This window comes from Capricornis sumatraensis, chromosome 14 (assembly GCF_032405125.1).
Source record: "Capricornis sumatraensis isolate serow.1 chromosome 14, serow.2, whole genome shotgun sequence".
NCBI classification, from domain to species: Eukaryota; Metazoa; Chordata; class Mammalia; order Artiodactyla; family Bovidae; genus Capricornis; species Capricornis sumatraensis.
Window position 1 is genome coordinate 10,270,502 of NC_091082.1, and position 14,322 is coordinate 10,284,823.

The window sequence follows — 14,322 nt, forward strand, 5'->3', positions numbered from 1 at the left end:
CCGGAGGCAATCTACAGATTAAGTGATATCCCTGTCAAATTATCCTTGACATTTTTGACAGAACTAGAACCAATAATCCTAAAATTTATATGGAACCAAGAAACACCCAGAAGTGCCAAAGCAATCCTGAAGAAGAAGAACAAAACTGGAAGCAGAAACCTCACAGACCTCAGACAATACTGCAGAGCTCAGTAATCAAAGCAGTGTGGTATTGACACAAAAACAGACATATGGATTAAAGGAACAGGATGAGAGCCCAGAAACAAAGCCACACACCTACAGTCAAGTAATCTTCTACAGAGGAGGCAAGGGTATACAGTGGAGAGAAGACAGTCTCTTCAGCAAGCGATGTTTGCAAAGTTGGACAGTTGCATGGGAATGAATGAAGTGGGAACACACCCTCACACCATACACAAAAATAAACCCAAAATGGCTTAAAGACATGATACCATAAAACTCCTAGAAGAGAGCATAGGCAAAACATTCTGACATAAATCATATCAATGTTTTCTTAGGTCAGTCTCCCAAGGAAAGAAATAAAAGCAAAAGTAAAGAACTAATCAAACTTGCAAGTTTTTGCACAGCAAGGGAAACCATAAACAAATCAAAAAGACAACATACAGACTGGGAGAAAATATTTGCGAATGATGCCAGTGACAACGGCTTAATTCCCAAAACATACAAACAATTCATACAACTCAATAACAAAAAAGCAAACGCCCAATTGAAAAGTGTTCAGAAGACCAAAACAGACACTTACCCAAAGAAGACATACAAACGACCAGTAGGCCCATTACTAAGTGCTGCGTCAGTTTAGTCATGTCTGACTCCTTGCAACCCTAGGGACTGCAGCCCGCCAGGCTCTTCTGTCCATGGGATTCTCCAGGCAAGAATACCGGAGTGAGTTGCCACGCCCTTCTCCAGGGGACCCTCCCAACCCAGGGACTGAACCCGTATCTCCTATGCCTCTGGCATTGGCAGGTGGGTTCTTTACCACTAGCACCACTTTACCACTAGGAAGCAATAGGCACATTAGGAGATGCTTAACATCTCTAATTATTGGAGAAATGCAAATCAAAACTACAGTGAGTCAAAAATTACACTCAGACCATATCACACTGGTCAGAATGGCTATCATTAAAAAGTCCAGAAATCACCAAATCTGGTGAAGGTGTGGAGAAAAGGGAACTCTTCTACACTGTTGTTGGGAATTTAAGTCGCAGCCAGTATGGAAAACAGCATGCAGGGTCATTAAAAAACTCAAAATAGAATAGCCATATGATCCAGCAATCCCACTGCTGGGCATATATCTGGAGAAAACTATAATTTGAAAAAATACATGGGCCCCAATGTTCATAGCAGTACTATTTACAATAGCCAAGACATGAAAACATCTTAAATGTCTACTGACAGACGAGTGGGTCAAAAAGATGGGGTGTGTGTGTGTGTGTGTGTTGGAATACTACTCAACCGTAAAAAAAGAACAAAATAATACCATTTGCAGCAACATGGGTGAAACTAGAGATTAACGTATGGAAGTGAAACAAGTTACAAAAGGAAAGACAAATACCGTGTGATATCACTCATATATGGAATCTAAAATATGACACAAATGAAATTATTTATGAAATAGAAACAAACTCACAGACACAAAAAGCGAACTTACAGTTACCAAAGAGAAAAGACGGTAGGGGAGGGGTAAATTAGCAATTTCAGATTAGCAGATACAGACTACTACATATAAAATGGGTAAACAACAAGGTCCTGCTGCACGGCGCAGGGAACTATGTCACTCTCCTCTAATAAACGGCAATGGAGAAGAACATGAAAAAGAGTACGTATGTATATGGATAAGCGAACTCTTTGCTGTGCTCTAGAAATGAAAACAACATTGTAAATCACTATAGTTCAATAATATTTTTTGGATACAACAGACAAGAGGTGGTCATGGGTAAGATCAACACGGGACCACTGCTTGATGCCCCCATTGACTCTCACTGCCATCACTCCTGCTGAACATTACCACTAGCTTAGGCTTTATGAAACCTAAGTGCAAATGTCACGTCCTCTGCTTCGTTGTCCCTCTTTCAAAGCTATCAAGGAATTCCTGTGGTCCAAGGAATATTATTGAAATGTCTTCCCAACGTTCAAGGCCCTCCATAATCTTGCTATGTTTACAATGCTGTCTTTCCCTATAATCTGTAGACTTCCCCAGCTGAATTTCTCTCCTAGCTCCTTCAGGGATTCCCCTAACAATGTCTTTACTTATCTCTTGTTCTGTCCTAATTAAAGTTCAGCTTATACCTCCAGAAAGTATTTCCTGGAACACTACACTTTTCAATGATCCCCGCTTCCTTTCTAACTCTCCTAGAACTAGAGTGACAAGCCAGGCCATGAAGTGATTTTTTTGCCTGTTTCATTTTAAGTAGTGTAATCAGAAGTTTTCACATAAAAAGTCTGAATTTCTGGCTTTTTTTGAAAGATCAGGCCTTCTCTCCTGGCAAGTCTGGACTGGAGTTGAATGTAAAGTGGGCCCTTCAGCTAGGGTGTGCATTCTCAAGTTTTATTTTTATACCTGGCTCATCATTCTCATACACACTTGTGCCTGACTCATGTAAACATTTGAGTTTATAAACCCAAGTCTCAACTGTAGCTGGACACTTGGTGCACAGTACACGGCAATTATTTATCTTTACATTTCTCATGTTTCTTGGAAAAGTTCCACATAGAACTTTTATGCCTACTTGGGATTCCCCACAATGCCTAGCATAGCAACCTAAACATAGACTATTTAGTATAAGATAAATGGGCTCCCATCACTTCATGGGAAATAGATGGGGAAACAGTGGAAACAGTGTCAGACTTTATTTTGGGGGGCTCCAAAATCACTGCAGATGGTGATTGCAGCCATGAAATTAAAAGACGCTTACTCCTTGGAAGGAAAGTTATGACTAACCTAGACAGCATATTCAAAAGCAGAGACATTACTTTGCCAACAAAGGTCCATCTAGTCAAGGCTATGGTTTTTCCAGTGGTCATATATGGATGTGAGAGTTGGACTGTGAAGAAAGCTGAGCGCTGAAGAATTGATGCTTTTGAACTGTGGTGTTGGAGAAGACTCTTGAGGGTAACTTAGACTGCAAGGAGGTCCAACCAGTCCATTCTGAAGGAGATCAGCCCTGGGATTTCTTTGGAAGGAATGATGCTAAAGTTGAAACTCCAATACTTTGGCCACCTGATGCGAAGAGTTGACTCATTGGAAAAGACTCTGATGCTGGGAGGGATTGGGGGCAGGAAGAGAAGGGGCCGACCGAGGATGAGATGGCTGGATGGCATCACGGACTCGATTGACGTGATTTTAAGTGAACTCTGGGAGTTGGTGATGGACAGGGAGGCCTGGCGTGCTGCGGTTCATGGGGTCGCAAAGAGTCGGACATGACTGAGCGACTGAACTGAACTGAACTGACTGAAATGGGAATGAGAACCTAATCTGCCTTTTCTTAACTAACCTATCACCCAACAAAACTACAGTTATCCCATTCCAAAAATAAATTCCAAGGAAAAAATTCTGTACTTGAAACAAGAAAGCACTGGGAGTGAACAGGGGAAGGTAGTCCTAGAAAGGTTGATTTCAGTGATACCAGCTCTGGTCTTGCAGCTAGAGCAAGAGGTTTGAAATTTATCCATTGCAGTTAACAGATACTTGTGGCTGTTATCAAGGCTTCAGGCTAGGAGGCTCTGTTGATTCTTATTTCCTCACTCAGGTCAGCTGGTTGAGACTCAAAGGCAAGAAGAAAAAGAGCAAGGATGATGGCTAGTGGTGATCAGAACCGCTTATATGGTAGTTTCTCTCCCACTTTATTCTCTAATGTAGGAAATACAAACAGAGGGCTATTGCCTACTTGTAGAGTCTACAGAGTTGATTAGAGATTCAGGGGAGGGACAGGCCAGGATTTGAATCCTGATCGTATGACACCACAGTCAACACATCCTAACACTATGCCAAGAAAGGAGGATTTACCATGAAGTTAACCAGCTTTAACCTTCAGGACCACTTCCTTGCACAACCCCTTTTCAAGGCTCTGGGCAAGCCCTTAGCAATGTGCTCATACAGTCATTATAAAATTCTATAAGTAAAGTATTCTCATAGCAATGATTAAGATCCCTGTATCCCTTCACTCAGACTCTCTCTCCAATACCTTCCCCCTGTTAGCCATTTCTGGGATCTGCTAAGAGGAAGTTGAGTTGGGATACAAATATTTTGAGCTGTATTTATGTGGTATACAGTCATTTTCACTTAGAGTCATTGCCACACATGTAAATGTAGAAATGGCTTTCAAGAATATCTCCATTACCTGCTATGTAGACTCATTTGGTGTTATGGCCCATAGTTGTAGGACCAGAGGTCACATCTTGATATAAGTGGCATGTAGATTGTGGAGGAGAGACAGGTTTGAAAGTTATGTAATCAGAAGTTAATTTTTGGAAAGATCTTCCAATCACCATATGTGAAAAATTTCTAACAGAGGATCATTAACACATGATACAATAGCAAGCATTCAAGATAATAAGCTCTGTCTCCTGTTATTCACACCCTACTCCCCTCCCACATTATGTCAGTGTTGGTCAAGAGAATACAGAAGAGGTGGTGGCATTTCACTGCCAAGGCTAGGTCAGGGAACCCACTGCAGCTTACACCTCCTGTCTCAGTCTCCCTCTTTCTCGCCTTCTTTCTCTCCCGCTCAGGAAGGAGCCAGAAGCCCATAAGATAAGCTGCCTGGTAGAGAGGTCCATATGGTAAGATTGAGGTCCCCTGGTAACAGTTACATGAGAGAATTTTGAAATGGATCTTCTAGCCTCAGTCAAGTCTGCAGATGGCTGACAAACCGATCACCACTTTATGAGAAAACCTGAGCCAGAACCACCCAGCTAAACTGCTTCTGAATTCCTGACCCACAGAAGCCATGGGGTGATAAATATTTGTTGTTTTAAGTCGGTAAATTTAGGGATAACATATATACCAATAGATAGCTAATATATCTACCAAAAAAGATTGTTCTCTCTTGGCCAAGACTATATTAAGTAATTCAATATTAAGTCTACAAAGTTTTAGTGCTTATATATGTAAGAAACTTGATAGAAGTTTCCCTAAATTTGACAGCAATCTAAAATTGTCACCAATTTTACCAGTAAGTTGTGAAATAGACCTTTCTAAACTATCATGGATAAAACTACTTTCATTGAAAACGCCAGAGTGAGGGCTCCCTGGTAGCGCAGTAGATGAGAGTCCACCTGCCAATGCAGGGAACAGGTCGATTTCCGGTCCAGGAAGATTCTACGTGCTGTGGAGCAACGAAGTCCGAGTGCCACAAATCCTGAGCCCGTGCTCCAGAGCCCGCGAGCCGCAACTCCTGAGCCTGCGTGCTGCACCCGTTGCAGCCCAGGAGCCTAGAGCCTGTGACCCGCAACGGGGAGAGCCACCACAGTGAGAAGCCCGCGCGCTGCAACAGAGAGTAGCCCCCACTTGTGGCAACCAGAGAAAGCCCCTGTGCAGCAAGGAAGACCCAGCCAGGCAAAAAATAAAATGAAATGCCAGAGGGAAGACCGGTCTACTTTTATACTCTTTATAGGAGATATTACAAAACTGTCATATGAAAAGTCTATCAAAGACTATGTAGCCAAATATATAGAAAAATCTATTATAGATTATAGAGTTTATTGGAAAAAAAATGACTTTTTTAGTTTGTAGTGTATATGGTTTAAGGTAATTTTTATATGCAGTTTATTGTTCCTCGTCTAAATAAATGTTCACTTCTATTTTATTCTTTTTTTTGGCTGCGCTGGGTGTTCCCTGCCGTGAGGGCGTTTCTCGCGCTGTGGCGATTGGAGGGCTTCTCTCTAGGCGTGTGCTGGCTTCTCACTGTGGCGTCTTCTCTTGTTGCGGAGCACAGGCTATAGGGCGTGAGGGCTTCACTAGCTGCTGTACATGGGCTCCGTGACCGTGGTTCCTGGGCTCTGGAGCACAACAGTTGTGGTGTGCATGCCTAATTACTCTACTGTATGTGGGATCTTCCAGGATCAGGGATTGAACCCGTGCCTCGTGCATTGGCGGGCGGATTCTCTACCACTGAGCCACCAGGGAAGCCCCAAATAATCACTTTTTAATCTAATTTTCTCAGAGTTGTGTCCAACTCTGCAGTCCAAAACCCATGGACTGTTCATGGAATTCTTTAGGCCACAATACTGGAATGCATAGCCTTTCCCTTCTCCAGGGGATCTTCCCAGCCCAGGGATCAAACCCAGGTCTCCCACATTGCAGGCAGATTCTTTACCAGCTGAGCCACAAGGGAAGCCCAACAATACTGGAATGGGTAGCCTATCCCTTCTCCAGGGGATCTTCCGAACACAGGAATTGAACCCTGGTCTCCTACATTGCAGGCGGATCCTTTCCCAACTGAGCTATCAGGGAAGCCCAGAGGGCTAAGCTACAAAACCTTTGCTCTGACATTGGACACCGTAAAATGTTTCGTCAATTATTTACTAAAGAGGTCTTTATTTACTAAAGAGGTCTAAAGATTGAAATTCATTTAGAATCGAGGGGGTGGGTGTGAGTAGAGAAAATCTGGCATTGTGCCTTTGGTCTAGATAATTTAACCCTTTTTAACAAACCAAGGGCAGGCCCACATTTACCCCCTGAGAATTCTGTTTGTATATATGGAGTTGGGTGGGGGTTCTCATCTGGACTTCAGAGGATCTCTTGATGGGTTCTCCTTCTTTCTAATTGCCCTAGGTTTTAATTTCTGACCCCTTCAGTATCCCTAATACTCCATTATTTTTCCTCCCCTCTTTGGGTGAGACTAAATAATCATGATTATTTCCATCAAAAAGGAACTGGGGCAGTTTACCGCAAAAGAGACTTACTGTGTTACCAGAGCTGCTAAAAAAGAATATGGTAGGCCTCTAAGAACTGATGACCATCAAAAGATATTCAAGACATATTGTAAAGGGGGACTGGGGTGAGGGTGGGGGAAGCAAGTTGCAAAACAATATGCATAGTTGTAGCCTGTTCTTATCCTAAAATTACTATATTTCATTCATTCTAAGATACACACACATACTACCAAATGTTAACATCTCTGATCAATGGCCTATCAGAGTTTAATTGGCAGTTTTTTCTCTTAGAGGTCTATAAAATAAAATACATAATCAATGATACCTTAGATTTGATGAAATACAACAATTGTTAAAGAACAAAACTTGAACTAAATAAATTTAAAGATGAAATTTACTTTATTCAACGACTCATGAACCAGACAGAAGACAAATAGAAGGACAGAGTTGTACAAAATGGAAGTTTTGCTAAGAGGAAATAGAAGCTTTTTACAGGCAGAAAGAGGGTAGGACAAGGAAGTTTAAAGTGGATTATTTGGGGAAGTTTACCTTTTCTCTGAAAGGTGGGTGGAATCTTAGTAGGCAGATTGCCTCACTAGTGCAGACCAAGACATTTCAGACTGGTTTAAAATGTCTCACTCCTGGGAGAGGCCAAAACTACCTTAGGTATTAAATCTTGGTGGTGCTTAGCATAAGTGACCCCATTTGGGGGCTCCTGCTTCTTTTTTAACACTGTATATAGCACACTAATCAGACCAGGTTGCATCTTGAAAGCCCTAGTCTGGAAAACCCTTCAGCTGTTTAGAAAGCCTTCTATTAAACTGAAAAACCCTAGGTGTTAAGGCACAAACAGAAACTGGTTACCAAGAACCTGCTTGTAGGGCTGGTTGACATGGCAATCAGAGGATTGTCATGTAAGGGAGTGATTGGGGCTGGGATTCTAATGTTGTGGCTTCTCACTTTGAAAGCAGATAAACGTCCAACTGTGAAGAGACTCAACACCCTTCTGACCTGATTCATGCCCAGTCCTGGACTGGCTGGGACTCTCATTAAGCTGGTAGCTGAAGGAACAAGACCAAGAGGAAATAAAAGGTGCCTGGAGTCTCAACTGCTTTACCATCAAAGGGTATCCTTTATCCAAGTTCAGTAAAATGTTATCCTAAGCAAGTTCTGTTGAGCCTATAACCCTAGGGGGATCTTAGCTTCCTACTATATTAGTGTAATATATTCAAATGTATTTGCATTCAAAAAAGTTAGAATACAGGATAATTTCTGAGAGATTATTTCTCAGGAATGAGGTTAATGGAGATTTAAACTTTGTACTTTTATATTTCCCTATTATCACCTTAAAAAAAAAAACCTCACAAATTATACCTTTATAATAGAATAAAAAAGGTAAAGATATTCCAATGGGAAAATACAGGCTAATATTAATAATTAAATGGGTAAGCAACTGATGTTATTTCCTTTTCACATCTTAACCCTCAACTTTCTAATGAGCATGAACTGTGTTTTCCAATATGAAAATTTGTTTTAATAAATAAAAGAAACTCCCTTCAAACACATTTCACTTCTGCAAATAAAAATAAACGCACAAATTCTTCAACATCGCAAGCAAAAAAACTATTTCTAAATCAGATTTACACAGGATTTGGATTTATTCATTAAGCAAACCCATTGGTGAGAATAAACTGAGTGCCTACTGTCGGGTTAGACAAAACTCTCGCGGCTTTCTCGCTTATTATGTTAATTTGATTTTAAAAATCTGTTTTTAATAAAAGACGGTTTCAAGAAACCTGTAACTTTCTAAAACTTCTAAAAAATAAGGGATGCTGCGGCTTAGCGCCTCCCGTCTCACGTGACCCGCCCAAACAGGGAGGCCATCTTAAGCATCGCCTCATAGAGGAAACTACATCTCCCACAATCCTTGCGGCTTGCGTCGTGCTGGCACTTTTACTGGCAGGGTCTTAGAGCTGAGCCTGTAGCCGGGCGCCATCTTTGACTCTGGCAGTCTTGGATTTCTGCTGGTGTTGCTGCTGAGAAGACGGCGGGCGGCAGCGGCTAAGAAAGAAGAAAGACGTGGCAGCAAGCGGGAGTCGGGGATAGTGTCGACGGTTCGGTAAAGTTTCTGTTCTCTGGTAACTAAACCCGTTTTTTTGCTTCCCGGGTGGCTTGGGGCCGGGGAGGTGGGGGAGAGGGCGAGGGGAGTGGCCGCGGCCTCCCCTCGCCCCTGGGTCGCGGCCTAGCCCGGAAAGTCAGAGCGGGTCCTTAGGTCTTGCGGTAACGACCCCCTCCTCCACCTTCCAGCGGCCGCCGTCACCAGGGCGGGCTGGGGGCCCCAGGTTCCCGCTTCCAGTTCCCGTCCACCCTGCCCCCACCCCGCCCCCGCCTCACTTCCCCCACCCCCACGGCGCCTGCTCCTTTCCCAACCTTCTTCCCCTCCCCCACATCCGGTGTTGGCGAAACTGGGATCCCGGAGCAGCCCCTGCAAGCCGACTTGTTACCCTTCCTCCAGAGGAGAATTGACACTAAATTGGTTTCTTCGGGGGCAAGAGTTTCCCTAGTTTAGCGGACCCCTGCTACGTAAATCGGATTGAGTGCTAGGAGCTGATTTTACTTACTCTCATTCCTCTCTAGGGCCCCACTACTTGGGAGATTTTCTCAAACTCCACACACAGAAAGCCACCGACCTTATTCCGGTATCCTACACCCCTTCCGTACCTTAATTACACTTCCCACCCCCAGCCCTCAGCATCGGAATCAAGAACAACAGGGACACTTCCGTTCTCCTTGTGGGATTGATGAAACCGTAATGAAGAACACCCCCTAAACTCCCATAATCGGTGCGGATTCCTATGGGGAAGGCTCATATTGTTGACATCTTCCTGCCCTTGGTTCTGGACCTTGAGAAGGAGGCTGAACTAGTGATAGCGATGTTTTTTAGGATAAATGTGTGTAGGTACTGGGGGAAGGGGAGGGATCAACCAAGAAGGCATGAGAATGGTTTAAAGCTAGTATTTCATTTTTTGCTGCTTATATAGAGTCCAACTTAGGAGTTACTCATTTATAGGCTGTACAGCTTCTCCAGTCTAAACATGTCTGAAAACCAAGCATGGATTAACTCTTGATACGAAAAATAAATTGAAAAATCGCTTGTGAGTAAAATTTTAAAGTTTTACTCTCAAAGCTTTTTTTTTTTTTTGCTGCCCATATTTTTAAAAGAACTGTGTTACTGTTACTGTTTTAGAGTTGAAAGGGCTCAAATAGCATTTTGCTGTTAATGACCAGTATGTGGAGTCTGATTTAATTTTCCAGAAATGACGTTTTGAGTTGTATTGCCAAATTGCAGTCGTAAATGGTGAATGTTGAATGATGCACTATGTTTTTGTTTAAATGAAATTTACGGAAAATAACTTCATTGAGAATTAGGGGAAATTGATGTTGCTATCATGAGGCAGCATTAAAAAAAAAAACATTTTAAAAGCTGAAGACATTTCAAGCAGGTTTAGTTTTTGATGAAATAGAAAGAACATGGACCTGAGATTTAAAAGACCTGGTTTCTAGCTACTACTTAACAACTTTATTACACTGGGGAAGTGGGCCTCAGTTGTTTTTCTGTAAACCTGAAAAAATTGGACTATTTGAATTCAGAACTCAGAAAGGTGGAAGGGATCTTAAAGCCCTCCATGAAAAAGTTTGGGAATGTTCTCCATTGCTGTCATTTTTCCTCCAAAAATAACCTGGCTTGGAAGTCATTGGTCCAAAGGGAATTTGACTCCCCATAGAAATTGGAGAAAAGGTAATGCAAGTAGAGAGGAACAGCTGTGTATATGTTTGAGGAGTAAACTCACTAACAGATTCTGGTGCGAATTTTGGAGACTTAAAAAGGATGAGTGTATGTACCTTAAGTGTACCAGTTTCCTCACTTTCTCCTGGTAGAAGACGTAGCACTTTTAGTGGTGCTGGGATTCTGGGGTGTGTTCCTGTTACTTCTAATACAGATGAAGAAGATGTGGTAGAGGGAAGGATGGTAGCAGAAGGAATGGATAAAGAGGCAGAATTGCCCACTAAAAAGAAAAGAAAGAAGGGTTTGCGAATTAAGGGGAAAAGGCGACGAAAGAAACTGATCCTTGCGAAAAAGTTTAGTAAGGATTTGGTATCTGGGAGGCCAGTTGCAGATGCCCCTACTTTGTTAGCTTCTAGTGCCCCTGAGCAGGATGAAGAAAGTCTCTTTGAAAGCAATATAGAAAAACAGATCTATTTACCTAGTACCAGAGCCAAGACTTCCATTGTGTGGCACTTCTTTCATGTGGACCCGCAGTATACCTGGAGGGCTATTTGTAACCTCTGTGAAAAAAGTGTTAGTAGGGGTAAACCAGGTAGCCATCTCGGGACATCGACTCTTCAACGACATCTGCAGGCAAGGCATTCACCTCACTGGACAAGGGCCAACAAATTTGGAGTTACAAGTGGGGAGGAAGATTTTCCTCTGGATGCACCTTTATCTCCCTCTTCTGCTGGAAGCAGTGGAAGCTTTGAATATATCCCTGCTGATCCATTAGATAATGGAATGGGTAAGAAACGTGATAAATCAGTATCTGATGCCCTGAGGGCACAAAGAGGGAGATTTCTCATTAAAAGTAACATTGTCAAGCATGCCTTAATTCCTGGAACAAGAGCCAAGACATCTGCAGTTTGGAATTTTTTCTATACTGATCCTCAGCACATCTCAAGAGCTGTGTGTAATATATGTAAACGAAGTGTGAGCCGGGGTAGGCCAGGTTCTCATCTAGGAACTTCAACACTTCAACGACACCTGCAGGCCACTCATCCCATCCATTGGGCAGTTGCCAACAAAGACAGTGGTGCAGTTGGAAATGGATTAGATGAAGCTGAAACTGAGAGAAATGATCTCTTGAGTGACACTTTGCATGGAGAGAAGTCTGCAGGCGGCCAAGATGTAGCAGCTGAGCACCTTAGTGACTCTGATTCAGATGAACCTCCTGTATTAGAGGTTGAAAATAGAAGATCTGAGAGTCCTACTCCTGTTGCAGAACAAGACACTCAAATGCATGCACAAGAGCAAGAAACAGCATACTGTGAAAATTCAACTTCAAGTCAAATAAGTCAGGCAATTATTCAAATGATTGTGGAAGATATGCATCCTTACAACTATTTCTCAACCCCAGCCTTTCAGAGGTTCCTGCAGATTGTGGCCCCTGACTATAGGTTACCGTCTGAAACTTTCTTTTTCACTAAGGCTGTACCTCGATTATACGATTCTGTCAGAGAAAAAATTTTCTTAACTTTGGAGAATGTTCAGACCCAAAAGATTCACCTGACTGTGGACATATGGACCCATGACCCATCCACTGACTATTTCATTGTGACAGTACATTGGGTCTCTTTGGAAACTACACCTTCTTTCAATAATGGCAGGATCCCCAACTTTAGAAGGTGGGCAGTTCTTTGTGTAACAGGTTTAGCCAAAAACTGTTTGATAACCAACATTTTACAAGAATTAAATGACCAGATTGGTCTGTGGCTTTCTCCTAATTTCCTCATCCCTAGCTTCATTGTTTCTGACAGTTCTTCTAGTGTAGTACACGCAGTCAAAGATGGCGGTTTTACCCACGTGCCATGCTTCCTGCGTTGTTTAAATATAGTCATTCAGGACTTTTTCTGTGAGCACAAAAGCATTGAGAACATGTTAGTGGCTGCCAGGAAAACCTGTCATCATTTTAGTCATTCAGTCAAGGCCCGTCAGATACTGCAAGAGTTCCAAAATGATCACCAACTTCCATGGAAAAATTTGAAACAAGATGAAGCTGGCCATTGGATTTCTACCTTTTATATGTTAAAATGGCTCTTGGAGCATTGCTACTCAGTTCACCATAGTCTTGGTAGAGCCAGTGGAGTTGTGCTCACCTCCCTTCAGTGGACTCTAATGACATATGTTTGTGATATTCTTAAACCATTTGAGGAGGCCACCCAGAAAGTGAGTGTGAAGACCATAGGATTGAATCAGGTGCTACCCCTCATCCATCATCTACTCCTTTCCCTGCAGAAACTCAGAGAAGATTTTCAAGTCAGAGGTATTACTCAGGCCCTCAATCTGGTAGACAGTTTATCTCTGAAACTTGAAACTGACACCCTACTAAGTGCCATGCTCAAATCCAAGCCCTGTATCTTGGCTACTTTGTTAGATCCTTGCTTTAAAAACAGTTTGGGAGACTTTTTTCCTCAAGGTGCTGATTTGGAAACTTATAAGCAGATCCTTGCAGAAGAAGTTTGTAACTATATGGAATCTTCACCAGAGGTCTGCCATATTGCAACTTCAGAAGCTTCTGGCCCCTCAGCTATAGTAGGAGCTGATTCATTTACCTCATCTATAAGAGAAGGCACCTCCATTTCAGGATCTGTTGATAGTTCAGCTGCAGATACTGTTGCCATTAGAGGCAAAAGCTTCATGTTTCCTTCTGCTATGGCAGTGGTGGATGAATACTTCAAAGAGAAGTATTCAGAGATCTCAGGGGATGATGACCCTTTGTTTTATTGGCAGAAGAAGGTGAACGTATGGCCAGCTTTGACCCAAGTTGCTATTCAGTATCTGAGCTGCCCCATGTGTAGTTGGCAATCTGAATGTGTCTTTACTGCAAATAGCCACTTTCATCCAAAGCAGATCATGAGCCTGGACTTTGATAATATAGAACAGCTGATGTTTCTGAAAATGAACTTGAAAAATGTTAACTATGATTATTCTGCATTGGTTCTAAGCTGGGATCCTGAGAATGAAGTTATTCAACGCAATGAAAAAGAAATATTATCTTAATTTCTTTTTCCTTTCTCCATTTAAAATGGGCAACTTACTGCTATGTTAGTGTATCCTCATTGCTATAATTGTTATATGTAGTTATACTAGTTATTCTTTATGCGCTATCTGGGGAAACCTGAAAACACAGAAAGGGCTGAAAATTCCTCAGAGGTAATACAGTATCGACAAAGTAAAGATTAACTTTAAAGATTTCATAGTAGTAATTCAGTATAGCTATCACCTGAAATTATGTTTGTTCCAATTGAGAGGGGAAAAGAGATATTTTAATTAGAAAAATAGAATGCAGCATTGAAAGGCCTTAGGCTATTTCTGGCTGGTAGATTGAACTAGTAATTGGTTTTAAGTTAAAATTTCTCTCAACTTGGGAAGGTTGATTGCTCTGAAACCAATGAAATAGAGAAAAGGCAGGACTGTATAGTCCATGGGTTCACAAAGTCATATGGAGCTGAGCAACTTTACTTTCATACTAAACTGATAGATCTCCCCTCCCCCCACCACCACTATTTTTCTATTTCTTTAAAAACCCTGATTCATACTTACAGCTTGGCAAAAACAAAAGTTCACAGAATTGTTTTATACTTCGGAATTTCTAATTG

The 14,322-nt window shown here is 42.0% G+C and overlaps 1 protein-coding gene across 1 annotated transcript; it reads left to right on the forward strand.

Annotated features, from left to right (window-relative positions):
* The first annotated feature begins 10,780 nt into the window (after positions 1 to 10,780).
* ZBED6 (zinc finger BED-type containing 6) lies at positions 10,781 to 13,723 on the forward strand. The gene has a single exon (XM_068986375.1). The coding sequence runs from the start codon at positions 10,781 to 10,783 to the stop codon at positions 13,721 to 13,723; it is 2,943 nt and encodes a 980-aa protein (XP_068842476.1).
* Positions 13,724 to 14,322: the final 599 nt, after the last annotated feature.

Bases quoted from the DNA above. Each gene is read 5' to 3' on its own strand.
- ZBED6 (XM_068986375.1), top strand. From the start codon at position 10,781: ATGAGTGTATGTACCTTAAGTGTACCAGTTTCCTCACTTTCTCCTGGT.